General features: G+C 36.7%; 1 protein-coding gene across 2 annotated transcripts; it reads left to right on the top strand.

Moving 5' to 3' along the window:
- Positions 1–626: 626 nt before the first annotated feature.
- LOC114534449 (AT-rich interactive domain-containing protein 3C-like) lies at positions 627–20515 on the top strand. 2 transcript variants are annotated; one of them, XM_028555890.1, is made up of 9 exons: positions 627–1374; positions 9017–9287; positions 10293–10513; positions 13787–13859; positions 17670–17764; positions 17953–18041; positions 18425–18692; positions 18980–19235; positions 19594–20515. In XM_028555890.1, exons 1-9 carry the CDS (start codon positions 1249–1251, stop codon positions 19782–19784), a joined length of 1590 nt encoding a protein of 529 aa, XP_028411691.1. In that variant the 5' UTR covers positions 627–1248; the 3' UTR covers positions 19785–20515. The 2 variants fall into 2 exon arrangements, with proteins under 2 accessions (XP_028411691.1, XP_028411692.1); XM_028555891.1 differs by lacking the exon at positions 627–1374 and adding an exon at positions 7680–8815.
- The last annotated feature ends 128 nt before the right edge of the window (positions 20516–20643 follow it).

Genomic DNA, 20643 nt, shown 5'->3' with positions numbered 1-20643 from the left:
CGTCGAGACAAAACCAACCGTATCCACACAAGCATGCGGACCCCCACTCCTGAGATATCTTTTCAAGGTTGGTTATCGCAGAGTTCTGGAATAACCCCTTCATTTCATATCAGAAGCTAAAGCGATAAAATCTGACCTTAGATGCGTCATTAATGATTATTTTCGTCATTGTTATCTTTTGTGTTTAACATTCTTTCAAAGTTTTTCTAAAATCCATGGTGATTTGTAATTTGGATATGTGCTTATGATATTAAAACGGTCCACACTTTAATCAGGATTTTGCGCAAAGTAATTTAACAATAAATAAATGATATTTTGGTGGCTGTACTGCTAGCCACATGACAACGTACTTTTCCCAGCTTGCATGTAAAAGCCAAGAGTTGCCACAATTAACTACCAAGGAAAAATCTAATCGCCCATGTCAATAGGGCTATTATCGAAATGTAGGACTTGGTCATTCATCTTCTTTCAAATTGACCCAGTTCTAGAATTTACCCAGTTCTAGAATTTCATGATGAAATTTAATCCACATCAGACAGACAATTCATCGAAATTCATTCAGTTATTAGTCCCACTTCGATTTCATTCAATTCTAGAACTTTATATCAATCAGTACGCTGTGATTCCGGGCGGAGAAATCGATTTTCATCAATCTCTAAGACTTGGTCAGAATTCCTCCAAGTCCATTTTGCTCTGTATGAAAGGTTGATGGAATTTATTCTCAATGAAAGACCGCAGGTATTGATATCTATTCGCAGCTATGGCAATTGCAAACCAGATATTGCATCCAGTCCGAAATAACCCATGCATGAATCCGGTTTAATATTGCTTTGAACTTGCTTTGCAATGGAGCGCAGCTGGTTGATATGACATATTTCAATTAATATGCCTTATCAATTATTTTCCATCGTGCGATTATCGCCACCACAATGCGACGCGATTGGCTGTCTGGCTCCCTCGAGGATTAATTTGCTTCACATTCAAAACACATAATGAGTTCTGAGTTGACAGGGGGTAGGATTGATTAAACAAACTATTTAATATTAAGACGAGTGCCGGTACAATACGGACGTTTTGCTTTGCATGCGAGATTAAATTTGGGAAGGCGGCCATGGCAAGTCAGCTCGTCTAAATCGGTGGTGTGATAACGTTTTTGTGAAACTGATCTTTACACGCGCCTCGTCGGATCCCAATTCTGGTGGCAATTAATTTTGATCTTGGAATTTCCACCTTAAGTAGGCACTCGACATGTTTGTACATGATACTCGTAAAAGGGCGCCCGATGTGACAGGAGGAAGCCCCAAAAATGCTGAATCTAGCTGTTCAAACAAAACAAATCTGGAGCAGAGCTCGCCTGAAGCGAACGCTAGTAAAGTAAGTGAGTACAATCTCGATGTAACTATTGGTTATGGTGCCGTATAATTCAGAGTAATTGGGGTATTCTGCCATAAATTTTACCGAGTTTCTATAGCCGTGCATATCGGATCCCCGTCGATTCAAATAATAATGTTTGAGGACTCATTTCAATTAAATTGCATTTTTGTCGCTTTATAGATTAATTATTGAACCAACACGAAGGGCCGCGAATTTGATTGTAATTTGCTGTCGTTCAAAACAGCCCACGAAATGTTTACGTTTTCGTCGCTGAAACGTGCATCATTCACAAATTCGTACGGAATTCGAAAACTTTGAAACGTTTTGGGGCTTTTCTGAACAGATTTCCACGAACGCGAAGCAAATTTTAATTAATATCTCTGTCGCTCTTTGCTATTTAAAAACAGTGTCATTAAAGTTTCTTTGTGAAAATGTCATTGAAACATTAAGATTTAAATTTTTACATTCGCCGCTATTTTGAAAAACGCGAAAACATTTCCTGCATGTTAATTCCAAAACGGTTCGACGCTCAGAAAATGTTGCTTTCTTCATCAATAAAGAGCCAAATTGCTACAGTATGCCGCGAATTAATAAAATTAATTTTTTAATTAAAAACGAGAGCAATTCAGCTTTGCCTTTCGCTTATTGGGAAAACACAAACGTCAAACGAATTTGATTGATGAGATATTGACTTGAATTCTCTAGATCAGCAAGGGTTCGAAATAGTCCATCAGGCAAAATTGCGATTGTGAAGCGTCGCTTTTTCCTGTATATATTTCTTAGCCACTCATAAAAATAAGTAATTTATTATTTTAAATTATTTATTATCGTAAACTAGATCAAATCTGAATTTTTTAATTTTGATACTTATTGCGGCAGCCGGGCAGTTTGCAATCTTTCGTAGCTAAACATGAAAAGGAATTATTAATCTATTTCTGATCAAATTTAGATAATGATATAATTTTGGAAGTTTGATTATGGACGCAACGTATAGCTAATACATTTGCGTCTCGGCGACTGAAAAAGTGGTTAATGAAGGCTTTATTAGATGGGTTTTCATGTAATTAAACTTCAGGTCTGACACAACATTTCTGTTTATAGCTCTAAATAAAATGCCGTGTCACTGAGGATTTAAAGTGATTGATGAGAATTTTCACTGAAGTAAAATTTTAATTGCGAGTTAAACTGATCGACTATGACGTGTCTGTTCGGGCGAAATGTCTTGTTCGATAGGAACAAGCAATGCATGTTATCAATTCAATTTATCAGTATTCGTTTGGAAGATGAGAATTCTGCTCGATATTCAAACCAAGGGTGCTTTCCTTTATACGATAAAAACGGCCAGATCCGGTCCTGTTGTATTTCGGCACAGACAGATTACTGTTTTAATTTTTTAATGTTTCAAGAACTCTGCATTCAATTATATCGTTATTTACATCTTACTAGCGGCTAGCACGGGAAATGCAGTTTCACCGCTATATTCTTAACGAAATATTCTATTTCAATTCAAAATTTGACCGGTCTGACCTTTTTGGCCGCGTAAAGGAAAGCGCCCTTAGTGTTTCAACCTTTCTGTATTCAAGCATATCGTTATTTACATCTGCCCAGCACGGGAAATGCAGTTTCACCGTTATCGTTCGTAACGAAACCATTTCGAAATACGTGTCAGGCATATAAGTACTGAATCGAGCCATGTGGGCAACTTTCAGTGAGTTTTAAACATATTTGACATTCTTCACTTCGTCTTTGGCATGTATTCTTGATGATCTCAGTCAGTTCACTTCTCATTATTGGGAGGTTTAAAAATGAGGCGTATTTGCGACGTTCCGGGATTAAAAACCATATCTGCATGCAAAATCATGAATGATTAAGAGGAATGATTAAGAGGAAGATTAAACGAACCAATGCTTCAAACGTAAAGTCCCACCCATAATATACTCTATATAAAACGCTTGTGTCGTTAACGACAAAGGTGCATGATACAATATGCTCCAACAAATACATATAGATTTAGATTTCAAAGTCCTTTACAACAACATGCAATTCGAATAACTTTTGACGGCTCAAAGATAATTTTAAAATGAGAATTATATTTCAGAAATAGGAAACATTTTCCGTGTTTCTATACAGTTATAGAAACACGCTTCTCGACCAATCAGCACGCGCGTACTATAAATGTTAGATTATAAATAAACATGGCATTTTATATCAATATGAAGATGCATGCAAGTATGCACATTTATATATAGTGACAACATTTTTAATGCGTATATCGTTCGATCGTATCTTTTTGCTGATGTTTTGTTTTTTTCTATACTTGATCCTTAATTTCTGCGGTGGTAATATTATAGAAGGCTTTGTGTAATGCAGGGCCGTTAACCCTTAATTATTTATGTAACGTAATTTATGCTTTGCTTTCTACAAACAAATCCGTTAAGTCAGCCGAGTCTTTAGCATCTTTGGATTTTTCTAGGAAATCTTATGTAATACCGCCTGCTTAGCTTCCATCCGAAATTTCGCTTATTTATGCCGGAAATATTAGAATTTGGTTGATAAATTATTAAACCTGCCGTCAATTCACAAGGTTATATATTTTCATATTGGATTGCTTATTTGTTAGTTTATTTGCTCGCTTTCTGGTTTTGCTTGTTTGTTTATTTTCTTGTTCACTTGTTTTCTTTCCTATTATTTGTGTGTCGGTTAGGCTGTCATGTTCACACTCAATTCTTGTTTGCCAAGATGCCTTGTCTATTCCGCCATACTTGTTTGTTTGTTTCCAAACGCTCGCTTGTTTTTGCTTCTTTCCTTTGCTGTTTGTTTTCTAGTTTACTTGCTTCTGTTTGGTTGGTTGTTATAAGTTGTTCATTTCTTTATTGTGGAGTTATCACGGCCATTCGTAGGCCTAAATGTTGTCTAATACGAATTTTTGAATAATTTATTTTCAGTCAATTATCACAAAGGATAGAAGCTAATAGAAAATAAAAAATTATCTTGTCTTTCGGTGGAAATTTACCACTTTTGCTATTTTTGTTCTTCTCATTACGATAATCATATCGTAAACTAAATCTATCATGTTGAAACATTTATTAATGATTGGGCTTCCCCCCAAAAAGGACGCACTGGCTAAAAATAACAACTTTGAAGGATATTACAATTATTTTTAGACTACAGGCTCACTAAAATAGCCGTTTCCTCGAACGATTCCGGGAAGTATAATGAATTTTTTTCCGTGTGTAAGCCATTTAGGAAACGATGAATCATGGAAATGTTTGAAATATATCAGGAGGGAGTACTAAAGGGTATCATAAAACAGAGTTCTGAACGTGGACTCTTGCTGGAACTTGTGTTGGTTTCCGCAATGTATACCTCGCTGTCATCCAGTTATGACCAGAGGTCAGAATATTCCTATGTCTTTCCATTGTTTTGAAATTCTCGCTGCTCTCCCTGTCATCCAGTTATGATTCAGAGGTCAGGATGTTCCATTGTCTTTCCATTGTTTTAAAATTCTCGCTGTTCTCCATGTCATCCAGTTATGATCCAGAGGTCAGAATGTCCCATTGTCTTTCCATTGTTTTGAAATTCTCGCTGTTCTCCATCTCATCCAGTTATGATCCAGGGATCAGCATGTTCCATTGTCTTTTAATTGTTTTGAAATTCTCACTGTTCATGTCATCCAGTCATGATCCAGAGATCAGAATTTCGTTCGAACCAAAAATTCAGCCAACTTGAAAACCACCTTTATTGTAATCAGAAAAATAGCCCTTAGTGTATAACGTGAATAAGCACTACAGTTGATCAATATTTTCGAGGTTTCCTCGCAATGATGCAAAATATGCTAAAAACTGTCGAAATTAAATGCAGCGTATGTTTACGGAGGAAAGGTAGATGTGGCAACACTTGCGCAAGGCAACGATGTCATTACCATGGCAACCAATTGGCGTAGCAACAGTTGCAACCGAAATAAGCATAAAGCTTGCGTTTTCAATATACACATTTTTCAATATACACATAGCCCGAATTCTATTTATTTTCATTTCAAAACGGCCGCTCGTTAACAGGAAGGGACAATAAAATGCCGGAAATTACTTCCTGGACTGACGACAGAAAAAATAATAAGAATAAAATTGAAATCATTGAGATATTTGACAAATGCTGCGGAGGAAATATTTATAAAAACTAATAATATTCTTAGATTCAGTTAGGGCTTAAATCATTAAATGGTCTGGTGGCCGATCGATAAGGGTATTAAACGAAACGAAATCGAAAGCATTCTTTGACAAGAAGCTTAGTTTAATATCGTGAGCTTTCTCATTTACTTATTTGCATTTAATGACCTGTTTTAATTAGTTTATACTTCAGCATTGCAATTTCCCTGCACAGCAAACCGAAGGGAAACTCGTGCGCATATAAACTGCCAAAGAAATACTGATTTATACTGAATAGCTATATGCATGTTCATTCAAACATCGAAACCGTTCTAGGTAATAATTTTGCCTCTTAAAAGGCTCTAAAGACTAAGGATTAGAATGACGTTGGTTATAAGTTCGCACTTTTCGCGTTTGCAAGGACTGATGAACGAAAATAAGCATGAATGAGCCAATGAGGTTCCATATTACATGCACAATTTTCTCAGTTCAGCCGACATGTAATTTAATAAAATGTAAGTAGAAACAAATTTATTGGAAAACTAAACACAAAAACTCTTGACAAAGACGATGGATAAAAACATTAAGTCGAAATATCACAACTTGTGATATTTCGACTTTATCCATCATCTTTGTCAAGTGCATAGTTTGACAATAGTATGAAGGCGAAAATTCGAGACAAAGATTTTGCGTGATCATAACTTGTTCACCGTCATGCAAGGTTTGAGTTGAGTTTAGACGAGTTATCGCCAAATATTTACATGCACAAATTGATAAATTCATACGTTACTGTTGATAAATTGCTCGTGAAATTTTAATTATTGTCAGGGAAAGAAGCTTATTTCGTTAAGAAAACGTGGCTTTCAATTAGCAACTTTTATTAATATTTCGTATGACACTTTAGCGAATAATAAGAGACCCTTCAGGCTTCTGTACCGCAAAAGAAACGGTTGCGTGACGCACTTTATAATCACAAGAACGTTGCGTCGCACAATCGATTTGAATATGAAGTACATTCTATACTTCTTATTAAAAAACCAAGTGTGTTTTGGCTTGCAGAATGTTGTATGGATGTTTACTGTTAGCCACGCCTATGTGGTTTTATCGTGAACCGTCTGCGTAACTCCGTCTATGCTTTTGCTGCGAACTTCACGGCCGCAAAACTAGCTTTCTTAACCCGTTACCTTTCGTTTGAAAGCTGGATTAAAGTTCAGTATAACTCAATTAACTATTTCCAGGCCTCTGGCAAAAACAGCTCCTATTTCGTTTTGCGTGTCCAATATTGTAAACAATCAATATCGCGTGATGTTTCAATTGCCTCCATGCATTTTTGGACCCCTGAGTGGAAATCAACTTGGGGGGGGGGCATGCATTCGGTGCGGCGACGGTATCATCGCCCCCCCCCCTCCATATAATTTGTTGTATTAAAAAAACTTTAATAAAAGGCTTTCATCTAGAATGAAAAAAATTTTCGGCCAAAGCATGTTTAAATTGCAGGCTTAAATGTACTATAGGCGGCCATATTATAGTTTTGTTTACGATTTGATAAAGCCTGGAAACTTATGATAAGCTTGGTCAAGTCAAAATAATTTATGGCTGTCAACATCAAGTGTTGTACGTTGACGGTAATCGTGAAACTGCACGCTCGACGACTCTGCCTCAGCGACTGTAAAGTTTATATTGTTAGCTTTCCTTCATGGCTGCTACTATACATTCACTCATGCACGTTGGCGGATAAAAACAGCTAGGAAAGAAATATATGTTCACAATTTGTTACATTTTACACTCTTCTTCCGTTCGACTATTATCGCGTTGAAAGTTGCAACCAAAATTGCACGCTTCTCGAACATCTGGACTGGCCTTTGAGAACTTCGTGATCGTACATCGCACATTAGTCATACCAACAAAAATTTAGTAGTTAATACAGTCCCCCTCGCAAAACTAAACTATATTTTAATCAGCGATCATCGTCTCCTGAAACAGATGCTTTTGTTTGCCACTTAGATTCTTTACGACAAGCAAATGTGTATGTTTATATGAACGTTAGTCGCGTGTAACCTGTAAAGTCGAAGTCTTTTATTTGGGCAATCGTGTATAAATGCGCCGCGATTGATTAATTCGAAAACTGACACAGCCAGTCGCTTTGATCTAGATCAATCGATCATGTCACATAAGCTGCAAACCGTTCCATGTGTGTTTGGTTTATAAGCGGACGTATCTTGCATCAATCCATTTCTTGTATATAACCGCAGACATGCCATTGATTGATCATAATATAATCATCACACGCTGATCTACCTGCCGTTCAATCGAGCGTGTAATATCGATAAGGTAAAATTTGTGAGCAAAAAATTGCTCCTTACTTAATTCAAACATTATACGACACCACTAACATTGTTTCGTATGTTGATCGACTGAATTACAGCCATGATAAAAGCGAAAATACGGTGTAACGGGGTTGAATTGGCAAAACCTCATCAATTTCACGAAACCAGCAATTCGCACAAAGTCGAAGGACTTTTAATTAATTCACATTGACGTTTCGGCAAAGGCTAAACATCAAAATTAAATTCCCTTTGTAAACAACTGCTTTGCTCCACTTATCTCGACTCAGCGCAATGCGAAATTAATTAGAATTTGAGTAAAAATTGAAGTGCTCCACTCCTATGCTTTTAATTAATTTAATCACGCGTGTCTCGCAGTTAGAGGGACAATATAATATCCCGTGTCATGTTAATTGAAATTAAACTTATCGTACACACAAAACGGTCATATTATTGAGTTCGCCAAATCGTTGTAGAAAGCGTTCTTGAATGCAATATTTCTAGTTCATTTCCTAAAGCGTCATCCCCGAGCGTGATTTTGGCGTATGGGTCTAATCAAAAATTGCTTGTATTAAATTGTGTAGTTTTCGAATATTCAAACCGGCCACCAGTCTATTATTAATTAGAATCCTAAAACACGTGCAATGTAATATAATCAAGCTTGTGTGATCTATATTGGCTGCGCACTTTTCAAAATATCAAGTGCTCAACTTATACAAGTCAAGAAATTAATAAAACGCAATTTACTGTTTCTAAACAGCGTCGCTTTTCCGCTCTTCAAAATGCGATGTGGCAGAACGTTTCGTAGGAACATGTTGTTGCAACATTTCATGTCCTGATGTACTCGACTTGCTGGTGGAATTACTATTAATTCGAACCGAATTTCAACGATCGTAGATTTATTAAATTCTTAAACAAATATAAGGGTTGCCGTGCATAACTTGAAAAATGGCCACAGCGAGTGAATTGAAGGTACGCATTTATGAATTAAACGCCAGCTTGCAAGGGCGATTTTTCGAACAGATGGCTAACGACGTGTCTTTCGAGCATTATAATATGTGTTAAACGTCACCTGAAATATTTATTAGACTCGCATCTTTAGTTGTTCGATGCATGTCGTGTGTGTTATTGACGTGCCATTGTTGATAAGAGCACGCTTCTCGTTTCATTTAGCTGAGCTGCGAATTGGAGGGGGCTGAGCTGTCGAACAATAGTAAGGCGTCGAACGGCAGCAGGGATGCACTTCTGGTTCAGGATTCTGTCTGCCGTGACCGCAAAGTCGAGTTGAGAATGGACGAGATTACTAGCAAGTTCAAGAACGCATTCGAGCGAATGGCCGAACTAGAATCGCTGCAGTTGTCGATGGAAGAGGACTCCCACGAAAATATGAAGGAAAAATGGTTTCAGGAGAGCGCGAAGAAAACGAATTTCCAAGATAAAGAAGGTGCGTGTGTGTATGTGTGTCTGTTTGCAAACCGCATAATCACGTTAGTCTTTGTCAAAACCGGTCCGGGCCAAGTGTCATTCACACGCGAGGCCGATTGCATGACCAGTCTTCGCTGATTCACAATCGCTTGTCGTCTAAATTGTCTGGTCTGTATAAAATGACAGATTCAGACAGGTCATTTTAAAGTAGTGAACCTCGTACGCAATTCACCCGGTAGGCCTTCTTGTACTTCCTGGCCGGATAAATGAACCTTTCTTACACAGCTGTACAAAATTTTAATAGTGAAAAACCTAGAACTCGTTTAATCGAGTTTGAAAAACTGCATGACTTGAAATATTCATTACATGATAAAAGCCTTTTGCAGACTATACACTATTAATAGTATGCTCATATAGCAGGTTGGTTTTAGATTAGTACGGATTATATTCGTTTATTATCGGAATATTCTGATAATTAAAGTAGCTTCACACTTGCTCTAGTAAAAATCTGGTCACTGAAAGTTTGTTAAACAAGCCCCATGATGAATTCTCAATACGTGAGTAGTATTAGTTTAATGAAACGCTCTGGACCAAAAAGGTATAACTATACACAAGGAATAATTTAGAGCTGTGGTCTGAATTTTAATCCAAGCAAGAAGACAAAATTCAATAGCAAAGCTAAACAAAGCATGTTAGAAAGAGTGAAACTTTAAAATTTATCGCGAAATATTTTAAAATATAGAAAATATAGCCCTGCAAAGTTCGTGAATTTCGTATGAATTTATATTATGGCAATAAAAATAACCAATTTTTAGCCCAAAGTCACTCAATGACTCGTATTGACATGTTTATATATGCAAAAAAGTAGCGAACGTGAGTCTTCAAAAATTGTTTTTGCGCAACCTGCTGTGCTTTTGAAGGATATTTGAGTAAAGAAATTTGTACAGACGTTAAAATTAGGTACAAAATATGCTTATACAACAAGTGGGGAAGAGAAATATTTTGCTTTCTGTAATTTTTAAAGGTGTGGGGAGATCTTTGACAAGTTCGAATGCAGCTGCAGGTTTGTTAATCCGTACTAAAGAAGAGAGACTCTCCCCAATGCCTGACGAAAATCAGGGGATTAGGACGAAGAGCTTGGAGGTTGAAAGCGATTTCGATGTGGAACGTCACCAAACCAGGCATGAGGTCTCTGACGAGAGAGGCTTTCCTCCGGAATGGTCCTACGAGGAACAATTCAAGAAGGTTTGTTGTTTATTTTTATTTTGGTGAATTCTTGCTATAATTTGTGCTCGCCGGTCGATACATTGAATATAGTCAGAGGAAAAAAATAGCACTGTCCATTTCTTGTCATTTCAAGATCAGTTAATGGAAAATGCGAAAGTCATCTGAAACGCTATTTTCACTAAGCGATTCGAATAAAAAAACGTTTAGAACTGTTAAACTCATGTTTAGGAAATACCCATTTCCCAATTAGAGCTGCCCATTTTCAAAAACGGAAGGTCTTTTGTTGACCTCTGGCCCGTAGCACGTCGATATATGGAATATACAATGTAGTCCCATCATATCCAAACACGTCAATCATAGTACACTTAAGCACAGTAGTTCATACTTTATATGGCCTGGAAGAAGACGTTTTCAATCAAATAAACACCGAATTGTAAAATATACCGAGATAAAAACATGTTTGGTAAACGCCGAAATTAAAGCATCCCCCCCCCACCGATTATGGATTCAAATTTCGCGAAACGAACTCGTCAACCAACCCGTAAAAAGCAATTCATCGCTTTGTCAAAGCGGTCCGGAGCTTCCCCAGGTACACTGATTTCCTCCCCATGGGGAATATTTACAAGCGGATTGAATGAGCTCCAATTAACGCCTGTGTCATATAATAACTATATAGTTTATTTTGCTCACTGCATGATGTTATTTTGCATATAGTGCGGCATGGCCCTGGCAGGCATCTTTCACGAGCGTTAAACAGCATGAGTTAAGTAGTAAGGCGCGCTCATTGCCCCAGCTTATAGGCTTTATACCGCTCTCAGAATTAAAGCCGTTTTTCCGTTTCCCCTTACGGCAACATTGCATAAAGAAATCCAATTAAGCAAGACCAGTTTTAACTAAAAACGTGAAGTGGTAAGTGGAAGAGCTTTTGTAACATCGAGTTGAATACGATAGTAACGGTGTTGCCCCCTTGTTCCACGGAGCTTCCTATCTTTCTATCTTTTTTGTACATGATACACTTTGACCATAAAAGCGCGATTAAATATGACAGCCTAACAAGCAGGTGATTTGTGGGCAGTTACATGCAAGATCCTTCGCGATATAGATAAGTTTAGGATAGTAGGATAAATAGTTGCATCAAAAATGGATTTTGATCGAATGTGTTTTAGTATAGATTCAATTCAATGTATGGGTAATTTGCATCTACGAACCAATTGTAAATCTTATAGTGCCGTTTTGAATATAATTTACTACAATATCGAAGAGCCGTAGCGAGGCGGGTTTTTTTTTGTAATATCTGGTTGCTTTTTTACCCTTTAATGGGAAATTTTGTTATCAATAACGGACCTGTCTCATTGTTCTTTTTTTCTGCATGCATGACTAGTAATTTTTGAAAGGAAATGGATGTCCCATTGTCTTGAAACGCGAAAATCATATAATTGGAACCTGCGTGCGTACAAGTACACATATTTATTTTAAAACTACCAAAATCGTCTTAAAAATTACCAGGAATTCAAGTTTTGTGACACAGGGCCACAGAAATCTATATATTTAAGATGACTCTATCGCAGGATTTCGAAGCAGAAATTGCATAGGAACATTGTTAGTTACAGTGAGATGATTCCTTTTCTAGGATTGTTTAGAACTGATAGAGCTATCCAGTATATAAATAAAGTTAGTTTAGTTCATGTTTCCTCCTGTAGTAACACTGGATCAATAGGAAATGATCCTTACTAGACGCCTAGGAAGAATACTTTTGAACTGATGAAGCTATATATAGTTTACATTATGGGTTTCCTAATAGCGCATGTGTATGTGCGATGATCAGCTTTAGAACTGACTGAGTTTAGTATAATAGGTTTCCTGAGTGTGGTAACTTCAATTAATGAGAAAAACGCCGCGTGCATGATCCTCTTGAGAAACAGTTCTAACTTAAAACGGTTCTCGTTCAGTCTTAATATAGCTAGTTCATGCAGCTAAGGTTGCCACCTGTGATGGAAGTAAATCTATATGCGATTCTTCAATGGACCGCGAAGATATTCATTAGGCTTCCAGCGGGAAAACCTGCGTGTGTGTATAGTTTAGGTTTCCCCCTGTTGTAAGCTATAATTTCGTGGAATTGGATTTTGGTGTCAACTTTGACAGGCTGACACACATTTCAATGACAGTTCTGCTCTTTAATCTTATTATTCGCTGTATTAATATTGTCAGTATATGCATATCAATTATTATATGCCATCACTATTTAAACAAGCACAATACAATTGTTTACATAATATATTTGCCAAAAGATCAAATATTCATCGCATATTGGCCCTGTTTTGGTGATATTTTGGCTCAATTCAAAATATTTATATCAAAAGGGAACCAGAAATCCTTTTGCCCATTCAGTAATTGACGAGTTGATCATGATTCAAGGCAACCTGCCGTTGTTTTTTTATGGAGTTCTTCGCTTTCCGATCCATTGTATTACCCATCCAAGGCTGGAAATTTTGTATTGACTTTTCTATTCTATACACTGCGTTCCGTAATACTTTCTTAAAGTGAATTTGCTTTCTCGTGTTCCAAGCTATAGTGTAAAATGCCACATGCATGCGATCGCTTTGTTTATAAAATCGCTGTTATACAAGAAAAACCTGTTTCACTGGCTCCCGGCATTTCAAAAGATTTTCGTAATATTCCCTTCACAATTGTCATCTAAATTCGAAAGTTCATAATTCTGCCTAAATGACTTACAAGCTTTGAGAAGAAGTTGTCCTGTAGACTTTAACTAACCTAAGCAGCCGAGTGAGCCGACCTATTTGTTTCGTTGAAGTAGTTCGGGAGTAGTAGAGGGATCCATGCGATTTTACTGTGGATAGTTTTATATGTGTATATCAGTGACTAGAAGCAGGTATTTCTGACCAACTGACCCTCTAGTACGCGCGCGTTAATTGATGAAGGGAATGATTTGGTGTGAAATATGCAGTTTAGACAAAGTAACTATGCTTCGTGGATTGGGCTACACCATAATTATGCATGACTTAGCCCCCAAAACCATATCTTATAGCAAATAATACGATCTTAATTACTCGTCAAGCCCCCCATTCTAATGCTATACCTATCTCTTATACATAAATATAATTGTTAGAAACGTTGGGATCTTTTAAAAAAAATATTATACACAAAGTTTATCACATTAACAAAATTTTCTATTGATTATAAATCAAATCGTGAAATCGATTCGCATGAAAATTGAACTGAAATCTATATCAACTTATGTTGACCGGCGCGTTCACCATTTTTTTCATATAGCTTTACGATTTGGGAGACGAAGCTGAACGAAAAGAATTCCTGGATAAATTGTTTGCTTTCATGCAACACAGAGGTGAGTTGTATAGTTGCTTTGGGGTTGCTTTCACTATATTTAACCGACAACGCATCGCGACGCGAATTTTTTTTGGCTTGTTTTTCAGATCTCTATCAGCCTTTCAGTCGCCCTTTCTTTGCCTCGCCGTCCGCTTTATTTAAAAAAATATTATTATTTCTTATAATACCCGAGAATTTCGACTCGTTTTAATTAGACGTCATGAAACATTGATAACCCTTGCCAAATTACCCTGTTTCTGGTTGTATGGGAAAATCGAATTAATTCAATATGTACAGAGTGCTGCGCGGATGTAGATCGGGGTTATTATTTAGAGAGACTTTTTTTTGCATGACTACGTATTGAGAAGGGACTCCAATTTGTGGAGAAATATTATTTATATGTGGTATCGCCTTAACATGTATGAATGCCAAATTACAGATGAAAATCCATATATGGCTTGCCTTAATGTACATTTCCATGAGATGTTCGAAGCGATTTCTCGAAACGTCAGAGGTGTTATAATTCTAAAATTAACGCCAAATTCAGACTTGCGGGTCCGAATTAGCCCCCGTGAACCAGTTCTAGAGCGAAGTTCTTTAGAATTACGAATATACATAGTAATGTATTTGGGTTGGTACTTGCATTGTAAAAATATCCACATAAAGAATTACATTTAGGCGCAAGCATTAGTGAATTCCGTTCGTAAATGGATGGAACTTCTCTTCCGTGACCTATATTCCCTTGATATCTTAACAAAGTAATTAGAAAACGCGTTCTTCAGTGATAAATATATTTGTGTTAATTTTAAAATTGCATTCGATTTATTAATTAGTGTATGTAATATTTATCGAAGAAAAATTACACACCGCAATATCAGAATTAAGACGTGCGCCATGAGATGCCATGCATGTTGTTGTCACATTTTTACGCACAGTTATACAGAAAAACGCACATAAAAATGTTCAAAGTAATCCTTTTTTATAGATATATATTTGTCTCAGTTATTTGTCTCGAAAAATACATTCATCGTGCATTAATACACTTATCATCTACAAACTAATGATTTTATTCATTTATAATAATTTTATAAGCGAGCTCGTTTGGGCATACATGCATGCATGTTAATATTCTATTAGCCTCGATAGGAACAATGGCAATGTGCAAACACCTGTTAAACTTGCAAGGAACAAAGATATACATCGGAGCATATATTTCTGATATAATAGACAAAATATATAGATACGATATATAGCATTCACATAAAACATTGCAAATATATTAAAGGTTTGTTATTTTTGAAAGAGAAAATGTCGTGAGGTTTAACAGTATACATACACCCGCAGCAAGGACCAAAAAGCAATTTTCGAAGGCCTTGCAATCAATGATTCCTGCATGTGGCCTTTGCAATTATTTAATAAGGCTTATGAAAAACAATGTTTGACACGAACGTATAGATATTAATCCATAAAGGCTTTTGAAAATTAATAGAAATTATAGCTAAAACTTTCAATACACCGTTAAAAATATTTAAAACATGACTTATATAGCTATATATGAATTATTATATAATATTCGCTGCTTTTTCTTGATGATAACAGCAAAATTTAACGAAACGAAAGGTTAAACGTTTACCAGACGTTTCTATATACTTTAACTTATTTTACGTCAATTTTTCTAGCAGTGGGTTAACGTTCAATTTTATTCTTCTTGCTTGGATCAAAATTCAGTGTCAAAAATATATATATATATATACCTTAATGTTATCAATTTTCTGATAGGAAACTTTTTGTATAAAGTGTTTATATTATATGTACATCTTCTTTTCCGCAATACATTATAAAGTCTATATTTGGTTATTTAGTTCATTAGGATAATGATTTAATCAAATGAACAAGCGTGGTAGATTCATATCAATATCAGCAAAATTTCTGTTTGAAACTCTTAGTAATATACGAGCATAACCATCGCGTTATTGCCTAACTTTGAAAACTGTGTACATAATCACCTACTGAGAAACATCGGTTAGACAGAAAAAATCGCCGACAAAAACCGCCTGTGTAGCCGTAGTTATAAATGAATATTAAATTCCCTGAATAATGGCAAATATTGCAAGAGTCTAGAGCACTGTGCCAACGCAAATTCAATTTTTCTGCCATTAGAAGAGCGATATTCGAGACAACTGATATGGTTTATTGATCCAAGCAGTTAATTGCTTCCAATATGCTATTTTCCGCGAATATATATATATAAGCCATAATCCGGCTTTGTTTTGGCGGGCGTCACTTATTCATGCCAACCCGAATGTCGCATAATTAAATTTCGTTGTAAGATCGATTAAGTGAGGTTCGACTTAATTAAATGTCTCTTGCTCATTAGCGGAACGTTAAATAACATGATAATAATTAACATGCCCATGCGAAGTAAATAGATTAATTTTCGCCGCCGTTCAATATTGTCCTATAACATTACCCAAAGCGTTTCCATCTCATTTCCTTGTTTGCGATAGAAATATGCAGTGACAGTGTGGAAAAAATCAATATTGTATTAGCCTATGTCGTTTTAACATAAAATATATATAAGCATTGCTCGGTACTTACAACTTTTCTCATCTGAAGCAATTCCGTAATAAAGAAAGTGCAGTTTAGGCTTCCTACTGGTAACCGTGATCAATAAAAAGATTAGAAAATACAGTTTCAAACTGATAGAGCTATTCAGTTTAGCTAAATATAGTTAGTTTAGTTTAGGTCTCCTTCTGTATTAACCTTGGATCAATAAGAGATGATCCTTACTGTATCTCTAGGAAGAACAGTTTAGAATTGATAGAGCTATCTAGTATAAATAAATTTAGTTTAGTTTAGGCTTCTTCCTGTAGTAACAGTGGATCAATAAGAGATGATCCTTACTGTATCTCTAGAAAGAACAGTTTAGAATTGATAGAGCTATCTAGTATAATAAATTTAGTTTAGTTTAGGCTTCTTCCTGAGTAACAGTGGATCAATAAGAGATGATCCTTACTGTATCTCTAGAAAGAACAGTTTAGAATTGATAGAGCTATCTAGTATAAATAAATTTAGTTTAGTTTAGGCTTCTTCCTGTAGTAACAGTGGATCAATAAGAGATTATCCTTACTGGGCCTCTAGGACTGAGGAACAGTCTAGAACTGATAGAGCTATTCAGTATAAATAAAGTTAGACAGTTTAGTTTAGTTTAGCTCCATACTGGACCTCCTGCAGTACAATGAAAGGAGCTACCTACATATGTTAATGAATCTAAATATAAAAACGGATGGTCTATACTCAACTTTAAGAAAAAAAACCCAATTTATCTTCATACGAGATACAGGCCAGGTGTTTGCAGACCTTTTTTGAGTCTTTGTTTATTATGTATTTATCGCGACCTTATCAAAGCTTGGTTTTTATCAAACAATATTGATTAATAAATAAAATGTCAAGATACCCCACCGTAAAACCTTATGATATTGCTGAACAGATAACGATTTTAGCGGAGGCGAAAGTTTTTATGTTTACAAAGTAGCGTAGTTATTTCATGGGGAGATACCACTGACCATACCTGGAAAGGCATAGGGACTCAGGGGCAATTGTTTCGCGCGCTTTCTGCACTCTTCTTTTATCGTGATGAAATGGTCAACAAAATACTTTTATTCAGCTATAAATCACGTGTGTCAAAGAGTATGAAAGATATGAAACCGCTTTCATGAAGAGACTCTAATGGCGGGAAAAATAATAAATGGCGGGAACGTACCTATAAGTAAATTTATGATAGAAAAATTGCAAAAAACTTTATTAAAGCCTTTGTATTTGCTGTTAGGTACACCTGTTAACCGAGTACCAATCATGGCGAAACAAACACTAGATTTATTTAAACTCTTCAAACTTGTCACTGACAGAGGCGGTCTTGTAGAGGTAAGTTGAATTTCTTCAGTTGCCGCTCAGTTGTTAAGTGTATTTCTTTTAAACATGGTTTCAACAATTGAGATTATGGTTTAAAAATTATGAAAATAAAAAGGTAAATAAAACGGATGCATGAGCACTATGAAAATATGGTTTAACCTCCCCTAAGCAACTAAAGTTTAGATTTTCACCTAATTTAGGTTATTAACAAGAAAATATGGAGAGGAATTATAAAAGGTCTGAATCTTCCATCGTCAGTGACAAGTGCAGCCTTTACTCTTCGCACACAGTAAGTGATTTTTTGTTCAAGTGAATATCTCATATTTACAGAAGTACCCATCTTTAGATCCATAGAAAGTATTATTGCACGCTCTGGTTACCAATCCCCAACTTTCATATTTTGAAAGCGTAAACAAATTGACCTTTATTATTACTTACCCTTAAAGCTTTCGTTATATAACTTTTGAATGTATAATAAAACACTTATTGAGCTAGGCTTTCGTATAATATTGAGACAAACGTCGGCCTAGATAAATCCCCAAATCCTAAATTTTACAGAGGCAGTTCTGTATTTGGTTTCAAAATGCAATTGAGATTGTCAAGGCTTCAGTTTCCGATATAACACAGTATCCTAATATTCATAGCTTAATCACTTCTATCATGTCTTTGCAGATACATGAAGTATTTATATCCCTACGAATGTTCGACCATGAAACTTTCATCTCCTACGGAGCTTCAGTGTGCCATCGACGGCAACAGAAGAGACACAAGTCGACGGCCATCCATTGGACACTATACCTCAATGGTTGAGCCCGAAGTTGGGTTTTATTCCAACTCGACAAGCCCAAAATCCAACTGTTCATCACCGACTTTAAAGCGTCCTTCATCGCCGACCATCAGCCAGTCTGCGATGACAATGAGGTTACCTGGGGAGAGTGAGGTAGGAAAAAGCATAATACCAGTCTTTATTCGTTCAAATTTCGCGCATGCGCATTACCAAGAATAACTATCCAACGTCGACCGTCCATGAGAAAAAATTTGGACGATTTTGGATTCTGCTTTGTTCCCTCTAAATGCCGGGGTATAATGTGATACCACCAGGCGGAATTAGTACCCTCAAACGGGCCTGCCTCAGGCGCTGGCTCGGAGGTAAGATCTGTAAACTCTGGACGCTGATTGGCTAAGAGCCATGTTGATATAATTAATTAAAATCATTGTAATCTTTAGTTCGTGTCCCCTTCCTTTCACGGAAACAATGGTATCGGCTTCGCTCCTGCCATTCAGCGGATGATCACGTCAACCTCGGATTCCCGCACTCCGTATAAATACGACACTAGAGCCCATTCTCCCGGCTACACGAACGGTAGAGCATCGTACGAACCTCCCTACAAGAGGATCGCAAGCAGCGAGGAGATTGGGAAACATATAGCGCTGGCACAAGGTCCTTGGGCTAATATTAAAATCCGAACAAATGGCGGAAGAGGTATGTGAGTCTGTAACTTAAGATTCACTCGCAAAAATAAACTCGCTGCGAGTAATTTCGTACAAACACAATGCCTGACAGTTTACTTTTATGACATGCAAATAGTAGAAATCAGCTTGCCAGTCGATTTAGCGATAAGTGGAAAAGGGCCTAAATGCTTAAGAATTGAAGGGGTGATGGTCCCCTTGTTGATATTTACTTCCCAACAAAAGAACATTTTCAAAGCAATGAGGAATAACTAGGAATGTATACAAATACAGGGATTGTCACGTGTATTAGATCACCTCCAACCATTGGTAGGGTGAGCTTTTTTCCCAGTTCCTTCGAGATTAAACCCACTGAAACTTTTTTCATCCAGGTATCCCAGTTATCAACGAGAATGGGGAGGAAAAGAATCAGAACAATGAACAGATTAATAACTCCGCGGGAAAATCTCCAAACAGAGTGCCGGGAACTACGTTTGAACACGGGAATGATAATTCTATCGCTGTTTCAATCGAACTTAATGGAATTAAATACCAAGGGGTGCTTTATGCCCAGCATAGGTGAAACCTTTTGCGGATTCTAGTTCGCAACCCTGGTATGCATGGCGAGCTTGAAAACACTTTCTTCTGCGAACTTAAATCGATTAAGGAAACAATTTTATTTTGTTTTGTTATGTCACATCAATTTCGTGAGGATTGGTTCTCTTCGCAATACAACGTGCTTCGCCTCAGTCCTCCGCGCGCCTTCCTGTTCTTGTCAACAAAGCGGAAGGCATAATTCTTTGCAGGCGGAAAAGATATTGACATATGGATGTCTCCTTTGCCGACAACAGTTTCATTTATTTAACAGAAGACAATTACGTTGCTGATGACAAAAATTCGTTGAAAGGTAACCAATCTTCTCTTGATTGGTGTGACATATTAGGCATTTTATTTTAACATTGCTATCGTTTTAGGATTTAATATCGCAAAAAAAGAGTTTTTTTGTACGTGGTCGACATGCCGTCGATTGCGCGGGCTAGCAATAGTGATAATTCTAACTTTTACTGGAGGGGTGGGAGGAGCCTGTTATACCAATGTAGGTTAGATGACAATACTTTAGACAATGAAGAAATAGGGTGTGTCCTACAACCCTCCCCCGCCCTGTATTAAGCGAAGCGAGTGTCAGCTGACCACATCGATTGCTGGCCACTGGTATTTATTTATCTTGAGCACAATCTGTAAGTCTGTAATATATCTATCTAGTCGAGTGTTAAATTACTTAAATATTTCTTGATTAAGAAGTAAAACTACGAATGTGCGAAGCATACTCATTTAGCAGCGATCATAAACATTTGTGCCTGGGCGATGTGCTTTAAGACCTGAGAGCACAAAAAGACCACACATCCTGGGGTCAAAGAAAAACTGTACAGCGGCAGCTCGAT

The sequence above is a fragment of the Dendronephthya gigantea genome, unplaced genomic scaffold (genome assembly GCF_004324835.1).
Source record: "Dendronephthya gigantea isolate DGI-Jeju-01 unplaced genomic scaffold, DenGig_1.0 000102F, whole genome shotgun sequence".
NCBI lineage: Eukaryota > Metazoa > Cnidaria > Anthozoa > Malacalcyonacea > Nephtheidae > Dendronephthya > Dendronephthya gigantea.
The sequence above is the reverse complement of the archived record's forward strand: the minus strand, read 5'-3'. Positions and strand labels throughout refer to the sequence as shown.

Excerpts from the sequence above, each read along its gene's own strand:
- LOC114534449 (XM_028555890.1), top strand. The coding sequence starts at position 1,249 with ATGTTTGTACATGATACTCGTAAAAGGGCGCCCGATGTGACAGGAGGA. Across the intron at positions 1,375-9,016 it reads CTGAAGCGAACGCTAGTAAA|CTGAGCTGCGAATTGGAGGG; the intron begins GTAAGTGAGTAC and ends CGTTTCATTTAG. Across the intron at positions 19,236-19,593 it reads CCGAACAAATGGCGGAAGAG|GTATCCCAGTTATCAACGAG; the intron begins GTATGTGAGTCT and ends TTTTTCATCCAG.